The sequence below is a fragment of the Lygodium microphyllum genome, chromosome 3, assembly GCF_053477565.2.
Source record: "Lygodium microphyllum isolate KBCC chromosome 3, Lygodium_microphyllum_v1.1.10, whole genome shotgun sequence".
Taxonomy (NCBI): Eukaryota; Viridiplantae; Streptophyta; class Polypodiopsida; order Schizaeales; family Lygodiaceae; genus Lygodium; species Lygodium microphyllum.
In genome coordinates, this window is record NC_141137.1 from 17,369,214 (window position 1) to 17,393,405 (window position 24,192).

A 24,192-nucleotide genomic window follows, 5' to 3' on the forward strand; every position below is an offset into this window, starting at 1 on the left:
CATTGTCTCTTCTATGATGGTTTTGGATCTCTTCGTCATGTTATAGAGTACGACAACCAGAGATGCCTAGGTCCTTTCCTCCTAGGGCTCCAAAGGTGCTGCACAACACTACTATGAGACAGAAGGCCAACTCAGGTAGAGGGACCCACACAAAGAGCAGTGACAAACTTTTTCCATAGATCAAACCCTATTGACACTACTAGCCTAGTAGAGGTAGACCCACCGTGCCACACACTACCATTCCATCCCATGGAATCAGATTGGACACACGTATTTCACTTCATCGAGCACGACAACCCCTCTATCAAGACCATGTTTGAGGAGGCTGCATCACAAGTGGATCAGAGTCATTATCACTAGACTGGCTAATGGATCATTTCAGGCCAAAGGGTAATGATCTGAAAGGACATTTCACCTCTCCACTCACATGTTGAACACTACGAAAAGGAAAGATTCAAGCAGGCAAACGTAAATCATGCTCAATCTAGCCTAAGTATCAAGATGTTGAAGAAAACGATATGTAATCCAACCTTGAAAGGATGGAGCTAAGGCCACATATCTTGTTTCAATGAGGAAGCTTCCAAAGCATTCTAGGCTCAGCACTTAGGACCATCCATCACAGTATGAGGCAAAGTTTCCTGCATTGAATGCTCGCAAGTATTCAAGTCACGCATCACAAAACTTGGACGCAGGACATAGAGAAACATTGTAGATCCTGCTAAAGTTGACAATGATCCCAAGCTGCATTGGGTGCATACACTCCCATGAATCATAGAGCCTTGCCCTCATATATAATCTTGACTAATCCTAATGAGCTAATGCTGGCTGCAATGAGGAACAAACAGCCCACATAACTCCAAATCTGGGGAGCATGATTAGCAAAGAAAACAATTCAATCCTTATATACATAGATAGCATGATCCATTGGGTGTTGCTTGTGTTCCATTGCACAGAATGCATCCCAATTCCCTGCCAAAATAGTTCTTCACATCCTATACTATTTACTACCAGACAAGACACACAATTCCCTCCCAAAATCTTTCTTCACATCCTGTACTATTCACTACATGGCAATGTCCTTTACATTCCATAATCCTAGCTTCATAGTGTGCGAGTTAAAACTATTGTTGCAACACTTTCCCTTTAGCATCTGTAATCTTGCTTGCCTTGAAACTCTCCATCTCACTTTGAATGACATCCACAAGATTGGCTCTCCACAAACTAGCAATTTTGTCCAAGAAGGATACTCCTGCTGCGGATTATGAAGAGCATCTCTTGAAGCAAGCAAATTGATGGGTTTCTGCCAGCAAATAGCTGATGAATTGATGATGGATCTTGTCAGATCGAGCCCCTCTGCAATTCTGCACAGAACAAGTCATTTGCTGGGCCCAGGGCGGTGTGCACCCTGGCAGGGCAACCAGACAGGAAGGGCGCAGGGCAAATAGGACACGTGCAGCAGGAAGGGGCACAGGCACACCAATGTCAGGGTAGTTCCTGCAGGCTGCGCCTTGTCACTGACATCCTGCTCTCACGTGTGTGCTCTGTCTCTGATGTAGGTGCTCTGCAGACAACAGGAGACTGCAGGTGCACAGGTAAGGGGTGCAGCTAAGGCATGCAAACAGGAAGCGTGGGGTCTGTGGCGTCCAGGAAGAGAACGAAAGCAGTTGTGCAAGGAGAGGTAAGGTCAGTGGGTGCACAGGGCACGCGCCATCATGGTCTGTGTGTGTGTGTGTGTGCGTGTGTGTGTGTGCACGTGCGTGCGCGCGCACGTGCGCATGTGATGGTGGGTGGTTGCATCAAGAAGAATGTAGAAGAGTCACATGACTACTTAGTATCACACAAAGTGACTAAAGAGATGGCAGCATACCAAGGAGCTAGATTGTCCCTTGTAAGAAGACCTGCATACTCAATGGTGCTCAATTGCCACTGAAGGATTCCTCACAAGGGACCGATATGGCTATGCATGCCAGAGTGGTAATTAAAATGAAAGCATTGTGGATAGTCCAATTATGCTAACATCACCAAAAGCGTAGAAAGTAGAAAACCACCAATACATGTGGCTGCACAAAACTGTGAATTTGGGGTTTCCAAAGACCCAGTCCCTTGGATGTGTACAACTTCTGACAACTGAATGCCAAACTCAAGACAGGGGAGACCATTTGCGCTGAGCAACCGGGGAAGCCAAAAACCTATGATGAGAGTTCTCTTCAGTTATAAATACAAAAAAGGTAGGAGCCCTCCACATGGTGGCACCACAAATGTATTAGGGACAAAATCTATGTACTCAAACCCGTATAGAAGGCCCTTGGATATGCATGGGAACATAAATCCAAAAAGATAAGGCTAAGTTGGGGAGCAAAGGACTCCAGAGGGTAGAATACCATAGATACGAAAGATTTTGCAATGGTGAAGAATTCAAAGGGTTCATGCGGTTGGGGTAACAGGACATGGATTACTTTCTTATGACTCATGCACAACATAGACACGATCAGCAAAAGGAAGGTTCTTCAAGAAGCTTGAAAAATCCTCACAAGCTCAATTAATTCAAGATTGTCCAAAAAATTTTCAAGACACCATCAGCCCAACATTGATGTAGGTGCTTCCTTTGGGGTTCAGGACTTCATATAATGTCACAAGAGGATTGAGGTTGCAGGTGACAATGTTCTTGTAAAAAATTCCATTTAAATTCAAAGTACAAAGTGGAACTTTCCAATCCTCTTCTAGAATAAACTGGATGGTCAAACATGTGCATGTTTCAACATTGTTTAAACCACAATACAAAGTGGAACCTACCGATCCTCTTCTCTAAAAAATCGAACAGTCAAATATGTGCATGTTTCAACATCAAATTAATTATGAAAGTTTACACATACCTGTCTTGAATGAAACGTTGGAGGGAAACAATGTCATCAAGTCTTGGCGGCAATGATGCTGGAACAATCTGTCGTTTGTGCCCATTTACTCGCACTACAGAATTATCAGAAGCATTTGTGTTTGTCTTGAATGTTTTACCTATTTTTTCAATGGCAAGCACTAACAAGGGATTGGTTGTAGCTCCAACAAGGATATGTAAAGTTCCAAAACATAAGAAGCATTAACTTGTGCTCTGAATCACAGAGATACCAGCTACATTTAACTGATTGCATCAGCAAAAGATTAAAAAGCGTTCTTTCTAGGATGGCAATTTATTTTCCATGTAAACATTCAACTCTCCCTTTAATGTGCTAAAAGTAAACATAAAAAAGAGTATCCAATGAAAAGCTTTAAAAAGAAGATGGTCAAAAAAGAACATTACTACATGGTAGATAACCTCAAGTTTCTTTACATCTGAAGAAAGGGTTTTTAGTTTGCATAGAGCCACACTCCAGGCACAAAGATTCAAGAAGAGACAGCCTTCCAAACTTACAAGGAAATCAAAGCCAAGGAGAAGGTTCTCACAGCATGTTAGATGCCTAAAGGAGATTAGAAGTGCAATGAAAGCTCTAAATAATGTAATTCCAAAACTGTCTTTTCAGAGGCTTGTCAGAGAAATTTGTGACAAGCATAGCCTTGATAGTTTCAAATGGACTAGGGCAGCTCTTAACTGTGTTCAAGAGGCTAGAGAAGATTTTGTGATTGAGTTTTTCCAAGATTCTTATATCTGTGCTGCTCATGCACATAGGCATTCCACTTATGGATAAAGACATGATAATTCTCAAGAGATCCACGCTACTTTACTACACATGCACCTTTGTAGCAAGGGCCATTAAGCCCTATACTTGTCTTCCAGCCACATGCAACAAATGTACTCTAATCTAGCAGATATGCCCACGTCAATCAGGTAGATGGTTTACACCCTCCCCACTAGGATTGATGCTAACCTCCATTGCATTGTCTCTCAAATAAGGGATCCCCAATCTAAGAGATCCTCACTCCATGCTTGACTCCTGGAAAATTCACATATATTCATGAACATTTCTTTTGAACATTAGCAACGTAGGTGGAAGTTCCAGAAATGGAAAGTTTCATATGTAGGGAAATTTTTCTTACAAGTTAAGAAACAGCAAGAACTAAGTTAAACATAAAATAGAGTAAATAAATAGAGGTCCAATGCAATATAACTTGAAACATGTCAAAATATTATTATCAATATTAAGGAAAATCCACCATATGCTATGGATAAAGGAAAAGCTAAGCCTCGTCTGAAATTTTGAACATTTCATAGGCTCAACTCTTTTACCCTTGGAAGATTAGATTTGTTTTTCCTTAACAAGAAATTCAAGCTTTGTTTGAAATGTATTTTTCATGTGCACGCACGCGTGTGTGTGTGTATGCACCAACACCCACATACACATGGGACACATATAGGCATGATGGACATGCACAGGACCTTGGAAATTGTTAATTTCCAAAGGTCATACATGAAACTTTTGACTAGAGGCTAAATGAGTGGTTTTTGACTGTAAGGTGAAAGTTTCGACCAGCATAACTGCAAAATCTTTGAGCCCTAAAACCTTTCACCTTGAAACACATGTTACAAGGTGAAATGTTCAGAGCTGAACACTGCCCAACTGAAACGGGCAGCGAAATGCCTATTAGGGATCAATTCGGAAAAAAACCCCAGCTTGGATAAATCTTCTTGTTGTTTTCCCCAATTGTTGGCTGTCAAATTGGAAAAATATAGCCCAATTTAACAAGAAATTTGGAAAAAACACCCAAATTTATTAATTCTGCCTTAATTTGAGATCAATTGGGAAAAAATACACAGATTTGATAGCCAACATTGATTATGCTAGTCACTCTGCATTTTACTGCTATGATGCCAGCACCTACTGTTGTTGGTTGTCAATCATAATTTTTTTCATACTTGTATGTTTGAGCAAACAAACATTTGCAAACATCAAGAAAAATAAAGTATGTTAAGCATACATACTTGTCCTGTCAGCCAAGTATGTTTCGGGTAACATACTTTGCAAACGTATGAAAAGTATGAAAGTATGTTATTCATAGCATACTTGTCCTGTCAAATTCATTTTTAAAAACAGTCCCAAGTGCCCAAAATTCAACCATTATATCTTGGCGTCCCCAAAACTGCTGTGATTTTAACTCCGTAGGGTCCAGCAAAATCGACTTCTTATGTAGCAACCCTTTTCGTGTACTTCAGTGTTTCTTGAGTACTTCAGCCCACTTCTCTAGATCAACATACTGTTTTGGATTGTTTTAGGTTAATTTTTTCTTTGTTCTTTGGATCTGATGTCTACAATGAGTCTACAGGCTTACACAATGTATACTAGTAGAAAAGTATGTTAAATTTTCAAGTCGTGTTTGGTTCAAAGAGTACTGGTGAAACGTACTTTTTTCATACTTTCATACCCAAATGCATATGCATATGAAAAATGAATGAAAAAACTATGCTGTCAATGTGGGTAAGCGACATTGATCCAATTCAAGGTCTTCTCCCAATGGGGTTAAATTCAGAAAAATACCCAAATTGTATCATTCCTGCCTTAATGAGGTCAATTGGAGACAAAAAAAAAAAAAAAGAGCCCCAATTTGATAGCCAACATTTATCCAATTATGGTAATGACCCTGCACCTTTTCAGTGATGCCAGACCTTCCACCAGCCAGCCACCTGCCTGCAGCCCATCATGTGTCATTGGGCTGATAACACTTGGTGTTGGTGTTGTGCATGTCCAACCCCCCCTCCCCCTTTTTCTTTTCGTTTTTAGACCATTGGGCCACTACAAAGGGGAGTATGAGTAGCCTTTTGAAAAATTGCAAGATGCCAAAGAAGATAACCTTGCAGTAGGGCATGAAAGAGGTAGGTGGCCCATGTGGAATTACAAATTATATAGGTAGTTGGAAAATTTCATGACAACCATATCTTCTAACATACTAATGTATATGATAGGAAGTAATATGGCATAGAGTTAGAAGCAAAGTATGGCATCTACCCTAGTTGAGGATTAGTATATGAGTGGGCCTAGTTACTCAGTGCGATTAAGAGGGACTAAGAGGATCAGCCTCTCTTGCCCTACTTGTCACTTGCGATCTCCGCCCTTCCCTATGCCATTCTTATCCACCTTACTTGACTCCCACACCACCTACCAACTCCCATCTAGCTTCCACTACCAACTACCACCTCACATTGGTGGCTCAAATGCCTAGACTCCTGGCTTGGGCATGGATTGTAGATACTAGACAGCCAATGAAAGTTGTACATGAAACCAGCCTTCCTTCTTGGAGAGGGTGGTAATTCCCCGACTAAGCACTTAATTATTGCAACCATTAAATAAACATAAATTGCAATGCACAATTTACCTTCATAATCTCAGATATTGGACACCTTGTTGGCCCCAAAACAAGTGCCCCTTTCGATATTTCTTTAACTTGATTGCTAATGGAATGAAAACAAGCTAAGATTCCACAATCTCCTTTGCCGATCCAAAAGTCCCTTGCTGTACATATAATCCGCAAGCAATTTGGGCCAATAGCCCCTTGATTTTCACCTAGGAATTGCACAAATATGGGACCACCAACTAGCCAAATGTTGCCCCAATTCACAATGGATGGCCTGGCATCTGAAATCCCTATCAATTCCATGAATTTCAGGTGCTAATTTTTGTGTGTACAATGCCTTCTCCTGTTGGCACGGGTCCCAAGGTAGCTACTAAACCATAATTTCTGCAGAAATCTAGAGTTTACAGTAGAGATCTCTCTGCTGTCCACCAAATTTGACTGAGATCTACTCAAAATGGCTGAGAAATGCTAAGATCTCCTAAGAATGGGTTGGAGAAGGTGAGAGAAAGCCAAGATGAGAGAGAAATCTTATTTTCTTCACAAGAAAACCCTAAATTCTGCCTGCTGCTTGCTCCAAAGCCCGCACGTAATGCAATCACCTACTGCCACACACCTCCAAAATGTGGTCATCTGATCAACAATACTGTTGGCCAACCCTTGGAAGGTGACTCCTCACTATCCCCTACCTACTGAGGCCCCCAGATGGCTGTCCTCTACGGCAAATTGGCGTTCTTTGATCATAAAATGCACCAGTTGCTGTCTCTCTTTTTTTTTTTTTTTGTAAAAGGTAATTATATTAATTACGAAAAAAATACAAGATTACTTGATTACAAGATACATGACGACAATCCAAGCCATCATGTGAAGAGGTTCTAAGTACTACAAGTTACAATGTCATGGCAAGGGTGCGGAGAAAATTGCCATATGCCAGGGACGGAAGTCCTCCGTAGAGAGCAAATCAGAACGATGGAGAAGAGCTAACTGCCAAATACAAGAGGCCCTTAAGCCTCACAATATGCCGCTGAACATTATCGGCGGAGTCAAACAGAAAAGCATTCCGAATGGTCCAATTATGCCAACAACCCCAGTATCGAAGAAAGTGATACATGAGCTTCATATGTGGCTGTGCGGGAGTAGGCTATTTAGGCTGGCCAAAAACCCAATCAAAGGGGCGCAAGGTTATACCAACCACCCCTCGCCAAACAGCCAACAAAAATAACCAGACTTTCTTAGCGACGAGGCAAGAAATAAATCGGTGGCGGGCGGATTCCATAGTAGTGGTGCAAAAGAAACAGGTGCCATTGGAGATTCCTCGCTTGGAAAGAGCCGAAGCAAGCGGAAGACCCCCAATCATCACTCTCCAAAGAAAGACTTTATATTTAAAGGGTGTCTTGCTCAACCAGCCCTCCATCACAGTTGCCCTCCACCATGACCGGGATTTACGCAATCCCCATAAAGCATTCGCTTTAGTAACTAGCCATTGATGATCTTTAATCAGAAGATGATACACTTGGTTAGCAGAAGCTTTGCTCAACTTCAGCGGGCCTTGTAGGTCCCAATCCTGCCAGGGATGATCCGAAGCAAGAGCAGGAAAGGGTTGTCTGCTCTGGAGCACCGTCAAAAGTTATTCCCATAAAGGCCTATATCCACGAGGGATCCTGAAAAGCCTCCTAGTTGTACGAAACCATATAAGCACATTGCGACTGGCAAGGGCGGCATCCGCAACCGAAGACAAGCCCAAACGTGCCATCCGGTTGAATTGTGGTCTAAGCTCATGTTTACCTTCCCACGAAAGTAAACGCAAGACTGCCAGTAATTCCATTTGAAAAGAGTTAGTAGCCAAGCGATCCTCCGTTGGATGCCACTGAGCCTTTTGAAGGACCTGTTTCCAAGAACATACCAAATGAGTAAGCAGCGATGAAGAAGAACTGGAGAACCGCGAATCAACATTAAGAACATGCCACCAAGAACTCCGGATTTGGGTATTGCCATGCAGAAGCCCATGGCCCTCAAGGAAATAACGGGCTATAGTGACCCACGGATGATGATCCGAGCACATGGCGCGGAAAAGAGACCAACGAAGTGCCTGCATGTGAGTTTGGGCATCTAAAATAGCTCCGCCACCCATGCGTTTGGGGGTGCACGCATGCGACCACGAGATCCAGGAAATACTTGCATGCAATGAGTCCTTCTTCCATAGCATGAAGCGAATAGACTGAGTAAGAGCATTCAGAGTCGTAGTAGTCCAGGGCAACAATGGCAAGAAATATGTGAGCATTGGCAACATAATTATCTGGGCTACTTTGAGGCAAACATGGAAGGGCCAGGCCTGAGACTTCCAATACATAAACTTAGCCACCATTTTCTGAGAAATCCTGACAATGGAGCCACGAGGAACAACCAGACCCTGCCAGTCCAAGGACTGCAAATCCGACTCCGTGCAGCTTAGAATGGCTGATTTGAGCGCATTGATACGAAGGCCTAATGCCTGACCAAAGAGACCCCAAACATCCAATGCTTTTCGAAGGTTATCCTTGTCCGCACGCAAAATCATAAAGGTATCATCCGCCAGGGATTGGCTAATGAAGTGCTGTCCTGTAGGAAGCGACAGTCCAGCCAACTGAGAAGAGGCGGCCATATGTGATAACATGGAAAGAACTGGATGTGTCGCAAGGGCAAAGAATAAAGGGCTCAAAGGGCACCCCTGTCTGACAGAACGGGCAAGGACAAATGGCTCAGTAACACCTCCGTTCAGCATGACTCGCGAAGACGCCGCAGCACTAATGGTGTAGATTAGACGAGACATCCGAGCACCAAAGCCCATAGCAGACATAAGTTCAGCAACGAAAGACCAGTCCAGATAGTCAAAAGCCTTTTCCAGGTCCAGTTGAATCAGTACTACCTCCTGATTAGAATGTCTGGCATAATCAATGGCCGATTGGGCATTCAAAACATTGTGTAGAATATTGCGGCCCTTAATGAAACCATACTGGAGAGGGTGCATAAGGGCAGGGAGATGCTTATGGAGCCGATTTGCCATTACTTTGGAAAAGATTTTGTACATTGAACCCATCAAAGAAATTAGGCGCCACTGTGTCAACTTAGATGGCGAAGGAACTTTTGGAAGCAGTTTAATAAGTCCTTGTTTCCATGAGGGAGGCATGATCCCCGTTTCTCACACCTGCTGAAACAAAGCCTGCAATGGTTTCGCCAGTTGGGTAGCGAAAGCTTCAAAGAACTCATTGGCGAGACCCCCATCCCAACCTAGACTTTTATCTTTGGGCAAGTGTAACAAGACGTCCATAACCTCTGCCTCACCAATATCTGACTCCATAGTAGCTTGCATGTCCTGCGGAAGCTGATTGCGGACCAGGTCATAAAAAACCGAACCGGCCTGAGGCTCTCTCTCTCTCTCTCTCTCTCTCTCTCTCTCTCTCTCTCTCTCTCTCTCAAGTTGTAAAACTAACTAATTGACTGAAACCCATCCCCCAAAAACGTTTTCTCAATTTGCATGGGCATTTTTGCCAAGTGGCGACCTTCTAAATCCATTTTCAACATTATCCAACCATTTAATTAATTTTCAAAATTAAATAATCCTAAAAATTAATTTCATCCCTTTTGACCCTGCCCAAAAACAAAATGTGCTCATACATAATTAAATTGACTAGGCCACTTGCAACCTGGAGTGGTCTTCAACCTCAATTGACCCTTAGACTAGTATTAATTAATTAATTGATGCTAGTCCCTAGTGTCACCATCACCATTTATTGGTCAAATAATTATCCTAGGGTCCAAAATTGACACCAACTAACCCCCAAAGCCGAGCTAGCATAACTTATCATAACTTTTGTCTTTGACACCTACTGTATCCTTGGGATCGTTGGCATGTTTACCATGAAATAACTACCATGTGCATCACATGTGCTAAACAACCTTGCACATTTTTATCAACGAGATTAAAGCATCTCAAAATTTCACACGTGTGATAAACCTCCCCCTTGAAATCCCTACACAATTGACCTCATTGCATTGCATTGTGCCAAAGGAAAAGTACACTACACAAGAATTTCCTTAAGACATCACTGTCTCAACATTACGCGCTGTTATCCAACTATGCTACATGTCCCAAACCTTGCTGAAAATTTCCAGCTAGCATAAACAATCCAAAAGTGTTGCCAAAAACCCATTGGATGTATCCATAACTCATCTTTCTCGACTATTCTAGACTTAAGAACCACAATAAACCATATTTTCAACATAAACCATGGCTAAAACTATCAATGGCATTTACTAACATGTTATTGTCCATAGAACCAACTGTAAACCATTGAAAATTGAGCATAATCTAATCATAGATTGATCATTTGCTGATCAAAGAAATGATCACAAACTGCTGCAAATGTGACCCTAAACTAAGCACAAACTCATTGCATAAACTAACCAGCAATAATGCAAAAATTGATGCAAAACTGATCCAGTGATCATAAACGCTTCTACAAAGTGATCAAAAATTGAGATGAAACTTACGAGAATTTTTGTCTCAAAATTGAGACAAAATTCATACCAAATTGATTATAAGTTTTCCACATAACAATCAGCCTCAAAGATCTTATCCTTGGTTTGCAAGATAGGTAGGACCTTCTTGCCACCTTCAACCACCTCAAATGGAGCTTTGCCAATAGACCTATACACTGTGTTGTTATAAGAAAACTCAACCAAGGGCAAATATTGCTCCCACTGTGTTTTGTGGTTTGAAATATAGCACCTCAAAAGATCTAACACTATGGAATTTGCTTCCTCAAACTGACCATTTGTCTGCGGATGAAAGGATGATGAGAATTTCAGCGTGGTACCCATATTCTCAAACAAACCCTTCCAAAATAAATTGGTCATCCAAGGGTCTCGATCACCAAGGATCGATTCTTGCATACCATGATACTTAAAGATGTGCGACAAAAATAATCATGCCATATGAAGTTGACTCGTGCACCATTATCAAAGAAAAACTCAGTAGTATCATCATTGGGCTGATCATTAACAACAACGGGAACCAATCTCACTTATATTTTGGGCTTCTTTCCTTTAGAATCTCCCTGATTTTCTAATTTTCCAACTTGCTGCCTACTGCAACAATCCCTTGCAATGTTTTTTTTTTTTCCAAGAAAAGAGAATTCTATTAATAACACCTCTGACAAAGTCCCCCTAAGGTAAATACAAAGTACAAGAAACTCTGTGAAGAGTAACTAAGCACATCAAAGATACAATGGTTGTGTAGACGGCCAATTTGGTGGGCTAAAGTGCCAGACCATCTAAGGGGTAGTGTGAAAGAAGGTGTTTGAATCCCAAATCCTCAGGAAAACCTCTCTTTTCTTCCTCATCCTCTCAGAGCTGCCCTGCAACCTCTCCCATCTTCCACGGAGAGTATGGACTATCTCTGTCCAAATCCTCGATCAAGACTCCCCAGTGGGTATATCCTGAAGATCAATGACCTGGCTACATCTCACAGTCCATATGTACCAAGCTATAATCCTGGAAATCAGCTCCCATCTATGACAATGTCCCTAAGTCCATTGTGTGTGAGTAGTCTTGGGTAGGGATCCTGCTCAAATGCTGTCCAATGATGAGAAAAGAAATGCTCCCCTGAGTGTCCTCATAGCCGCATGTTGGACCTCTGTCTGTGACCCACGCTGCAACCCCCCATGTCACCACCATGGACTCTGCTGTACCATGGAATACTATCCTAAGAGCTCTCCTCCAAATCTCTTGGGCTCTAGGACAATCCCATAGACAATGTCTCTATGTCTCCTTCGGCTCATCACATCGCGCACAAGCCACTGGGTCCCTGCCATATCCAAGCCAAGTGCCAACTGCTTAACTCCTATGGGATAGAAGCCATAGAAAGAGAGATATCTTCCTGGGCCTGAAGTTATCATGTAGCCGCCTCCAAAAGTCGTATAGGAACTCATCTGAGACTCCCTCTCTATGCCAATGAGGGATGGCTACAAGCTGTGCTCTAATCTTACTCATCTATATCCTCCATCCCAATCTAGTAGTGTAGCCAAAGAAGGGGATGTCGGATGGCCTATCAAGGAAGGGATCCAATGCATCCCAAAACTTCTTATTATATTGCTTCAAATTCTTGCATTCCTTAGTATCCACCTTATTCCAAGCTGTCATAATATCCACCTCAAATGTACTTGCCAACTAATTCGATGCAAACATTTGCTTGAATTGTATCCACATTGACAGTGCTCTACCTTGCACTAAAAGAGTGGACCACCACTACAATCCATTCCTTTTCAACAAAGTGCATGCCTTTCGAATCTTCGAGGACTCCGTGAAATTCTCCCCTAAATAGGTTGCATGAAAGTCAGCTTTCACAACTTGTGTACCACTAAAGGACTCAAACTTCACTGCTTTTCCACCCTCATCATAGTCTTTTGTTGCCCCTTTGGGTGTCAAGTTGTAATACAGTAGCTGCTACAAAAAGGGTGCATTCGCTGAATTTACATCAAAACCAACACCAAACAGAGCATTTGCATGATCAACACTCATTCCTTGAGCCCCATAAACATTCAAGGATACAAATGCATTACCAAACATGATACTTTGTGCTCAAAGCATCAAACCAATGCTAACAATGTATCTTTCTATGAGAGATTATGAGAGAAAACTATGAAGACAATGAAGATGAATCATATGTGATTTCTTTCCATTTGAAAGTGGTGTATTCTTTTGTGTTCTTGTTAGTTTTGATGGATTCTATGAAGATGTTGAAGATTATGGTTGATTCTATCAAATCCGTGGGAGATATCTACTATGATGCCAGGTAAAGATTTGTTATTTTCCTTGTTGTGGTTCTCTAAAGAATGAAAAAAAAAGCTTGTTAATGTTACAAGATAGATTTTCTTGCAGTAGAAATCCTTTTTCCTTGGTGTCTCTCTTGGGGCTCCATGTTTTTGGTGCGCAGCCGGGGAAGCTTGCTATCAATAAGCATCAAAAGAGACTGAAAATGAAGGAAATGGCATTGCCAAGAAGAGAAGAATTCAATGGATTTTTGCAAAGTTCCTTCTTCCACTAAAGAATACATAGGGCTTTGTACATTTCCAGTAAACCCGAATACATTGGACCTTGCACACCATGCATTGGTTGTTGCATTGCATATGGATTTGTGCCATACACAAATCTCTCTACTATCCACTAAACTTGGCTAAGATCTACTCAAAATGGCTAAGAAATGCTGAGATCTCCTGAGAATGGGTTGGAGAAGGTGAGAGAAAGCCAAGATGAGAGAGAAATCTGATTTTCTTCATGAGAAAACCCTAAATTCTGCCTGCTTCCTACTCCAGTCTGCATTTAATATAGTTACCTACTACCAAACACCTCCAAAATGTTGTCACTTGGCCAACAGTGCAACTGCCTGTTGGGTATTTCACTTGCCTCACTTACGCCTACACTCACATAGGATTGTTGGTGATCAATAGGACACTAGGGTACTTTTAAGTTTTTACACTCAGTACGAGAGATTTTTTCCCCCAAACTTATGGTCTTATTTCATATGTGCTTATGTCACACATGGGCACTTATCGTATTCGGGTGTGAACACCCCCTACAACCCTAAGGTTTAAGGGTTATACCTTGTACTTTCATTCTACACTCTTTCAGTCAATTGCATTGGGTGTCGTGCTTCACTCTCACACTATCTATTGATTTCTGTGTTGAGCTTCGATCCTGTCTTCATCTCACAATTGGTATCAGAGCATTGGCTCTGGTCAGCTCAGCTGAGTCTTCTGCTCAAGTCCAATTCTTCTCCCTATCGCCACAGCCCCAAGACCACCACATCTGCGCCCTGTCCTGCAGCAGCTCGACCTGCGACCTGTACTACAGCAGCTCAACGAGCACCACAGCCCCAAGACCACCACATCTGCGCCTACAACAGCTCAACCAGCCCCCCTGTCCTGCAGCACTTCTCCCTGTCACCACAGCCCCAAGTCCGCCACATTTGTGCCCTGTCCTGCAACAGCTCTCGACCTGTGTCCTGTACTGCAGCAGCTCGACTAGCGCACCCTGTCCTGCAGCACTTCATCCTGCATCTACCTGGCCCCATCTTGGCAGCGCTACCCGCCAGACTAAACGCCCGCCAGACTACTGCACGCCTCGTCAATCACACTGCCTCTCGCCACACCCGCCCGTCACTTGGAGCCACCCGCCTATGCCCCGTCGTCAAAGAGCCGCCCGCCTATTGAGCGCTGCCCGTCCATCTGTCTAAAGCACCGCCTCTGCAACTTGCCGCCTGCTCAGGCCACCCGTCTGCCACCACAGCCACCATCTGGCCCCTATGCTGCCCGTTAGCACCACGCTGACCACCCCTCTCACCTGACACAATCTGCATATGGCCAGTGACGTCTCTACAACCCGCCACCAGTCCGTCATTTCTGAGATTTTTTTTTTACCTTTTTTATTCCAAAATTAATTTTTGGAAGAGGGGGTTTCTACCCATGCAGACACAGAACTGTGGATGCATGTCTTGAACACCGTGGATGCAAATTTCTGGGCAAATTCATCAAACATTTTGGGGCTTTTGTGTTTTTTGAGGACAATGGCACATCTATTGCAATTTCATTCACTGATAGACTCTTTTGAACAAATCTGGGGCAAAAAATTTTGGGGACTTTTCTCGTATAATGTTGTTGAACACTGAATGCACCTTGGACTGCATGCAGTAAAGACAGTTTTGAAAGAGTGCACCTCAGTGTACTAATTGCAGAAAGATATTTCCAGCAATTTTTGAAAATTTTGAGATTTCCAGTTTGGTCCCGCTTGGACATTGCTCTTTTGCTTCTTTTGGTAATTGCTTATCATGGCATATCAGGGAGGAGATGTCTTTACCTATGTATCCAAGGAGGACAGATTGGATGGAAACAACTATTCACTTTAGTCCTTCATGATGAAGAATGTGCTTGTGGCGAAAAAATTTTGGGATTATGTCAGTGGAGAAGAAGCTAGACCTGGAGTTGTGGCTCCAGCTACTCCTCCTCCAGGAGGACGTGTAAAATAGGCACCTCAACCTGCTCCACTTCAGCCACTTCCCCAAAGATCAGCAGCTCAAAAAGCATGGGATACATGGGATGCACAAGTTTTGTCGCTGATTGCATTGACACTTTAGCGGTCCATCATCTCCCACATTCGTTCAACAACTTCTTCATGAGAAGCTTGGCTAACTTTGGAGCAGATGTTTGCAGGCAAGAATGAGACTCGCATCTCTTTCTTAAAGAAAGAGCTAGAGACATTGAAAATGGATGAGGGTGATTCTATTCTGGATCACTTGAACAAAATTCAGGACTTGCGTGAGCAACTCATGAATGTTAATGAGTACTATTCGGATGCACAGATGATATCTACTACTTTGAACTCATTACCTCCTTCATACTTGGCTTTTCATACGGCCTTAAACCTCAGCATGAGGATTGCCGCACAGCCAATCACTTTTCTTCAGTTAGTCAATTTGCTTCTGGAACAAGAGCAAACAAGAAGAAATAGTGGTGTAGACGCTATAGCCTCTGACCAGGCTTTTATGGCTAGAGAAAAGGGCAAAGGTAGCCAAGTAAAGAATGCTCCACAAAGCTCTGGGACTTCTGGTACATCACAAGCAAGTAAAAAAACAAGGGGGCACGCAAGCCAAAAAGGGAAAATGCCATTATTGCAAGAAGCCAGGTCACTACATCACTGAGTGCAGAAAGCGAATCGCCAAGGAGGAGTCAGGGATGTCTGTTTCTAATGCTCCTTCCACTCCTACTGAGTCCACGTCCCTTGTTGCAGACAAGGACTATTGCTTTTACACATGCAGTTATGACACTTCTTGGGCTGATCGAGCATTTAGCTCTACTGAGGATGCAAGCACTTGCTTTTTTGATAGTGGTGCTTCTAGGCCTATTACATCTTGAAGAGATTTATTTGCTTTTGTTAGTGCAGCTTCAGTTGGCAAGTCTGTACAGTGTCCCAACAATGCATCATACCCTGTTAAAGGTATCGGAGAGATTGTGCTCACAGCCACTGATGGCTCTATTCTCCGCCTACAAAATGCTTTGTTTGTGCTAGGCATGAAGAACAATCTGCTCTCTATTTCTTCTTTAGTGGATTGCAAGTCACATTTGATGATGACAGATGCATGATGAGAGACAAAGAACACATCACTTTAGTCCTGATAGGTACTTTATGTCATGGGTTATACAAGTTGGATGCTCTTTCAGTTGATCAGTCAACGTACTTGGCATCCACTCTTACTCCTACTATGTTACAGGCAGAGTTATGGCATGTTAGGATGGGGCATGTGAACTTTGGCAACTTAATGCTCTTACAGCATACACACATGCTAGATGGATTACCTCTACTGGAGAGACCTCCTGAGCACTTGTGCGAAGGATGTATTTTGGGGAAAATGCATCGTTTTTCGTTTCCCCGTGATGTTGCTTTTAGAGCAACAGTCAGGTTGAGTTAGTGCATTCAAATGTATGTGGGCCTATGCAGACAAAGTCTTCTTTTTTTTTTTTTGCAAATAAAATGTGGCTGATTATATTACTCAAAGAAACTAATTGCAACGTATGCTCGACAGACTAGCTGGAGCTGCAACACAAATACATCATGATTACAAGCCTCTCAGGGCGGTCTGGGGGGATGGGGGCAAGAAGCCATGGAGGGGGGGGATATATCGCCATCTGGGACAGCCTACCTGCATCATGAAAAACAGGTCCTGGCCGCCCCAGGTATGCATAAAGTGGCCATGGAGGTCTTGACAAGCCCTGGACTCACCCTACACCTGATCCCAACAGCCGCGGAGGGAATGGATGATGGAGGTCCATAGCTTAGCTAGGGTCACCTGTGCTGAAAGTCTCTCTCCGCCGAAAGTCTCCTGACACCGCGTCTTCCAGATATGCCATCCAGTAAGAGTCCCTATGATCTCCCATACCTCAAAGCGGTCTACTGTGGGCTCAAATACCTGGCAAATGGGTAGAGCCTCCAACCCGACCATTGCACACGATTCTGCCTCAATGATGAATATCGTGTCCTGCATCCCAGCCTCATACAGAAGGTGACGGCCCTGGCTCACTGCTTACCAACAGAAGGCGCCCCATAAGATATATCCAAGGCTGGGTACTGTACGACGGAGGATGCGGCATGCTCCTCTCCACACAAGCTGCGCCTCCTCACATGACCAAAGGCAGTGCTTTGGGGTTTCCAGAGGCTGCTGTACACAACGCTTACAACCTCACTCCTTTTGTATCTGGGCAAGCCAGCTTCCCACCGCCAAGCCTCCATGTACCACCAACCATAAGAAGTACGATACCCTCCTTGACCTCTAGCTATCCCATAGGCGACGCCAAAAGGTCCATCGAAACGGCTCCGTGATGCTATGTTCCGCCCAATGCCTGCTACATGACCACGCCCAATCCATATCATCCTGCATCAGTACGTGTCTGCCAATCCTGGCAGTGTACTCTAGGAATCTTTATGGCGACTGCAGTGGTCGGCCATAGCCACTCTCCTGGATTCCACTCCAACTCATCAAGTGGTCTACCCTCCTAGATCCAAAGGCACCACTCCCAGAGCTCCTTCCAGAAAACATAGGCGTCCAATCGCCATGTCTTCCCTTGAAGGCCCACCACCCGAATCCTCCTCCATGAAAGGGCAGCTATCCCCTCATCTTGCTGCCCTCTGTCAAGGGTCAAACGCTCCCCCTCCTAAACGGTGAAGAAAGTCCCTTGCGGAGCGCCGCCCACTCTACCTGCTACCTGTAGAGGGATGCCTACTGGTGAACATCTGGCAGCTCATACCTCCCCAGGCTCTATCGGCACTCACATCAGGGGAGCAAGCCACTCCGGAGGTATTGCTGTGTCTATCTCCCTTCATCTCAACTCCACTCCTCTCTAGCAGCCTGGAACTCGCTGCAGCACCTCCTCGTCCGCCATCCTATACACCTCCCGCCATGTCCTGATGTTACAAGCCGGGCCGGCCTCCCAACCAGCCCACTAGATGTGGGGGCACTCGCCAATCGGTGCCCCTTCCCGATCTTTGACTTGGGGTTTCCAGATGACCAATTGATGGTCTATCTCCTCCTAGCAGCCTAGGGGCTCTGGATTAGGGCCTTGCAGAGGCCCTGCCACACGCGGAGTAACCTGTGTAGAAGGTGATCTGGGGGGGTGATTTGGGCTAAAGTGAAGATCCATCTCAGGGACCGCCTCCACTCACCACCAAGCCTCGGTCTACAATCTTGAAGACCCTTCTGCAATAGGACCTTCCAGGTTTGCCCTCCCGGTGTGAGACCACGGACAACTAGCTTGCCCAAGAGGGCCTTGCTCTGAAACTCTGGGTCTATGATCCCAAGCCCTCCCTCTGACCGATGTCGTATGATGGTCGCCCACGCCACCTTGGCCTGGGAATCCCTGGAGCCGTCTAACCCGGACCAAAGAAAGTTCCGCACTAGACAGTGAGGCTACACTACGCAGGATGAGGTAAAGCACCAACAAGAGGTGATGAACAGGCCGTCTCGCTGGAAGGACCTAGTTTACCACCAGGGCTAGGCCGGCTAGTGAGAGGCGAGCCATGCTCCAATAAGTCAGCTTCCTCCGAATAGAATCGAGGACTGGAAGAAACTGCTAGGCGGTAGTGATGTCGAGTCCCACCTGGTACCCTAGGTACCGGACGGTCTGCCCTCTGCTCACCCATCTGAATCCTAGATGGACGCCCCACTCCGTGCTAGAGTCCAAGTCTGTGAGGAAGCCAACCGACTTTCACCAGTTGATTTTCGCTCCCGCTATGGAACAGAACACCTCAAGAGCCAGCCTCACTCTCTCCAACATCAACTCATTGTCCTCTATGTAGAGTGTTGTATCATCAACTTACTCTGAGTCTAGCAACTCAGTCTCCTCTCTCACGGGAAGTCGGAGGCCGCGTAATCCGCTCACACGGGACTTGAGGAAGTGAGACATCGCCTCTGCAAAGAGTAGGAAGAGGTACAGGGCCAGGGGGCAACCCTGCCAGACCGATCTCTCCAGCCGAAACTCCTCCCCTCCCCTACCACCTATGAGAACCCTGCTGGTGGCCGATTTGTAAAGTACGACAACCCCGTGAATCCAAGCCTAGGGGAAACCCAACCTTACCATGGTGCCCTCTAGGAAATCCCAGGCCACCTTATCATAAGCTTTCTCGAAATCCAAGAGTAGTACGGCCAGTCTCTGCTGAGCCCACTCAGTCTCCTCAAAGAAGATGAATACATTGTCTAGGATACTCCTATCCTGGACAAAGCCCGTCTGTGTATCATGGATGATGTCTGGCAGCACGGGGCGTAGTCCCCTACCAATCATCTTTGCCACTGCCTTATAGGCCATTGACAATGAGGTGATCGGTCTCCATTGGGAAAGTTCCAATTGGTCTCCCCCATTTGGGAGAAGACTGATGAGACCTGCCGAAAGGCTCCCTGGCATATGTCCTGAAGTGAAGATCTCTTGAAAGGCCATCAGTAGGGGGTCCTTCACCACTTCCCAATAGGTAGTAAAGAAGGCCTTAGAGAGGCCATCCTCTCCTGAGCATTTCTACCTGTCCTGTGTATGGAAAGCCTCCTCTAGTTCCTTCTCTGTGAAGGGGGCTAGGAGGGGGCATCCCATCTCCTCTATGACAACGGACAGAATGTGATTCCAGACCTGCTGCCTACATCGTTGTCCTCTAGCTCAGGCTGTCTCCTACTGGAAAAGGCACCTGTAGTAATCAGTAGCAATCTCCATCACCTCGTCTGGGCTTGAACGAGTCCTCCCATACTAATCTCAAAGGCTGCTTATCTGCACTCCTGAGGTGCGAGGCTGGTGCACTTGGAAAAACTCCCTGCACATTGTGTCCTCTAGGCCTCAGAGCGCTTGTCCTCTAGGCCAGCGATGGCTACTCGCGCTCTCACCTCTTGTGCGTGGAGGGTGGGGTCCCCTGGTCTCCTGTAGTAATCTATGTGTGGCTACAAGGTCCCGCCAGAGCGCTCTCTCCTCCTCCCAGCTCTGTTGCCTGGCCTGTATGGCTGCCTCTTTGCAAATTCTGCTCAACTCGGCTAGGACCTCTGCAACCTCCTCTGCGATCCGGTCCCTCCTACCCCACTCCCTAGTCCAGAGCTGCTCTATCTGCCTCGTCACCTCCTCCCTCCTATAGATCAAGTCAAGGATCCGACAGGATCGAATGTCTAGGGCAGATGCTGGGGGATCTAGTGCCAAGAGAACCGGGCAGTGATCAGACAACGTGGTGCCCGCCAACTATCCAATCTAGCCCCCACGAGAGCCTCCCTACTTTCCCACATAAAACCTTTCCAACCGCTCCAGCAAGACTCCACCTAGCCGCCTGTATCGCCAAGAGAAGTCCAGCGACCTCTCCCTCCTATGGAAGGCAGGGTCTCTCCAGGCGTCATGTGCACCTACTGGCAGAAGAAATATTTCCCATGCCTCCTGCTCCTCCCCGATCATGCCCTGATACTTTCTGCCTCTGCCCTGCTGGTCCTCCAAAGCCTCCAGGTTGTTGAAGTCTCCTCCAACGATCCAGGAATCCACCTCTGGGAGTCCATCCGCGATCTCCACCCAGAACCTGCTGCGTGCCCTAACCTCCATAGGGCCATAGACGTTGAGGACTCCCAAGCACAAGTCCCCAATATCCAGTCTGATCCATAGAACCCTCCCTGCCACTACTGTCCCGAGATCTCGTACGCACGCGGTGAGACTCGGGCCAATAGAGATGCATACGCCTCCACTCCTACCATGGGCCCCTATGGCATGCTCCTAGTAAGTGTGCGAGCTGCCCGGGAGTACCTTCCCTACCCGCTAGGCCCGGGAGGGGAAGAGCTTGTGCTCCTGTAAAAGTAAAATGTCGATCCGTCCGGCAAGGGCAATCTGCAACTCTTGCCGAACAATCAACTTATTGGATCCACGTGCCCCACTGTAGTGGAGGCTATTCACATTCCAGGATGCAAGGTGTAACCTCATGGGGAAACCTGCGAGACTGACCAAATAGACATCTGTTCAATGTGGAAGTTGCTGACGAGGATGAGAAACTATGGGGCATGCAGGTACGCTTTGCCACAGGTCTCAATGGCGAACTCCAGTCCCCTATGATGGCCCTCGACCGGACCATAGACGTGATGGATACTCCAGGTGGTACAATCACTGCATCTATCAGCCGCGCTGAGAGTCGTGCTCCGTGCACTGGTAAAAATGAGCCGCCTGTGCCAGGGGCCACTCGATCACATCCCTCGGAGCCCTCCACTGTGGAGGGGCTCGAAAGATAATGCTCAAGTGTGGGACCTCAGCACCAGCCCACCAGTTAATGTCCATCATGCTACCAGGCCATTGTTGTGCAAAGAGTGCTTGTCCTTCTTCCCCTATCCACTAGGAGTTGTGATCCGCCACCTGACTCTTCAACTCCTCCTCTATCTGTGTCGTCGTCCAATCCCCTGAGTGAGAGGACTGAAAGAAGAAAGAGTAGTTTGGTCCATCCGGTGGTGCTAGTAGATGGACCTTGCCCCTCCTTGACTTGCAAACCACGAAGATCCCCAACTCTAGAGGTAGTGGGAACACTCCGCGCTCCGCAACTCTCAAGTAAGACTACGGGCCACTGCGGAAAAACTCCTGTGGCAACAGCTGTGCCTGTCTTGGGAAGATGTGACGGGCGATAGGGGCAGATGAGCTAGTGGTTGTGTGGGAGGGGGAAGATTGCTAGTGCGAGGAGGATGTAGGCGTGTGTGGCTCATCCCCTCCTGTGGGATGAGCGGGCGTGGGTCTGGGGGGGATCACCTACAACGGGTGCGGATGAGGGGAGATGCTTGGCAGGGGAGATGGTGGGGGGGAAGAGGGTCGAGGGATGGTGGGATGGTTGGAAGTATGTGGCGGGTGTTGTGGGGGGGGGGGGGGGGGGGATGGGGGGGGGGGGGGGGGAGGGGGGGAGGGGGGGGGGGGGGGGAGGAGCGGCTGGTGGCCTTGGAAGGGGGGGGCTGTGGGCCAAGGTCAGTGGGGGGAGCCTCGGAGGTGGTGGGAGGGTGGGTATGGGGGTTGTGGCATCTCAGGTACGGTAGTCTGTGGCATGAGTGGTGGCTGTGGGGGACTGCGATCCTACCGGGTGGGACGGGCAGGGGGGGCTGCAGAGTGCTCTGCCGAGGGGGCATTGCTCGCCCTCCTCCGCCCTACTGTCGAGGCGCTAGCTGCACCCCCCCTACCGTCTCCCTCTCTGTCGTCTCTGGACCCGTGTGAAGCCATCGGCGTCCACCTGTGAGCCCGTCGCTGCAGCTGCCGCCTTGGCCCCAAAGCGCGTACAGTCTGCTGCGTGATGTCCAAAGTCATGGCAACGTAGCCACTGCCCTAGTTGCCCAGTCACAATGACCTGCTGCCTAAAGGAGTGAACTCCAGCCTCAATTTCCAAGAACTTTGGTATACTTTTTGCGTCTTTCACGGCCACTCGTACCTTTGGGATTCTTGCAACTGTCACTGCATCCGCGAAAAGGAAGCAGGAAGAACTGTGCCAAAAATCCGTCCAAAGTCCTCCACTAACTCGCGGTATTCTACCGCCAGTCCAAGAAATAGTAGGGTGACTGGATATCTGAGAAAACTGTTGTGAAGCGCAAATGACTCCACTGTGAAGCCGCTATACCAAGGAATCATGTAGATGACCGCCTTCGTGGAGGCATAGGGCGAACTCTCAACCAACTCATGGGCTGCGTTCGTGTGGTGAGTCGAACCATGAAGATCCCTCGGCCCATATGCACTACCTCTAGGGTCTGCGCTGTGCCAATGCGCAGCGTGGAGTGGAGCCAATCCCGTAGTTGGGCTCTCGATGGGGAGTGTCCAACGACCTGACCAAAGATCGTTGTCTCTTTCAGCTCCAACTCTATGGCCCAGACGGCCAAGAGCTGTTCCTCAAAGAGCATGATGCGCAAGGTGTTTGACTGGGGGGCACTCATAGAATGCGCCGGCATCTAACCAAAGGTTTCCATTGTGCGTCCAACTGAGGACCTACCACTCACGCTGTTGCGCTGTCGGAGAAGGGGGGGAGGTATGTTGTTGCATAGGAAGGGGGCAACTGGAGGGGAGGCGAGATGATGGCAAGGAGGGGGGGGGAGGGGGGGCAGAGGGGGCAGTTATAGGCGTGGGGTAGGGTAGGGATTTCCTAGCAGCCACCACAGCCGGGAAAGCAGGGCGGGGGGATAGGACCTGATGGGAAGGGGCGCATCGTGTTAGGAGGGTGAGGGAGCGCTGTACGAGAGGAGAGAGGGGGGAAGGTGCGATGGCGGGCAAGCGGGAGGAGGGAGGCACGATGGCGGGCAAGAGGGGGGGAAGGCGTGATGGGGCGACAAGAGGGAGAGGGGAGGCACGATGGCGGCCAATAACGCGACGACAGGGAGCGAATATGCATACAAAGTCATTGGGACGATGTAACTATTTTGTGACTTTTATTGATGACTACTCGATTTTGTTGAGTCTACTCTTTGGTCAAAAAGTCAGAAGTGTATGATGCATTCTTGGCTTTTGTTGCACTTGTTCAAAACCTGTCTGGTTGTAAAATTAAGACTCTCCATTCGGACCGAGGGGGGGAATACATGTCCTCTATGCTGAATTCTTTTTTGAAGCAAAAGGGAATCAATACACTACTACTTACACTCCACAGCAGAATGGGGTTGCGGAGAGGAAAAATCGGTCACTCATGGAGATGGCCAGATGTATGCTGAAAGCAAAGAGCTTGCCATACAACTTTTTTATGGAAGCCGTCAGGTGTGCTTGCCATGTTTTGAACAAATGCCCCACCAAAGCATTCAAGAAAATTACACCTTTTAAGGCTTGGAACAGCCGGAAACCTTCTGTTGGGACACTTTCATACCTTTGGGTTCCTTGCATATACACA

The 24,192-nt window shown here is 46.5% G+C and overlaps 1 protein-coding gene across 3 annotated transcripts in view; it reads right to left on the reverse strand.

Moving 5' to 3' along the window:
• LOC148038097 (NAD-dependent protein deacylase SRT2-like) overlaps positions 1-24,192 on the reverse strand; it is a 339,478-nt gene that overhangs the window by 222,932 nt on the left and 92,354 nt on the right. For all 3 annotated transcript variants that reach the window (XR_015689032.1, XM_087668893.1, XM_087668901.1), the window contains exon 3: positions 2,874-3,012. Coding sequence is in view for 2 of the 3 variants with exons in the window: in XM_087668893.1 (XP_087525019.1) it covers positions 2,874-3,012 (139 nt within the window). In the remaining variant the exon portion in view is untranslated. The remainder of the gene's footprint in view (positions 1-2,873; positions 3,013-24,192) is intronic.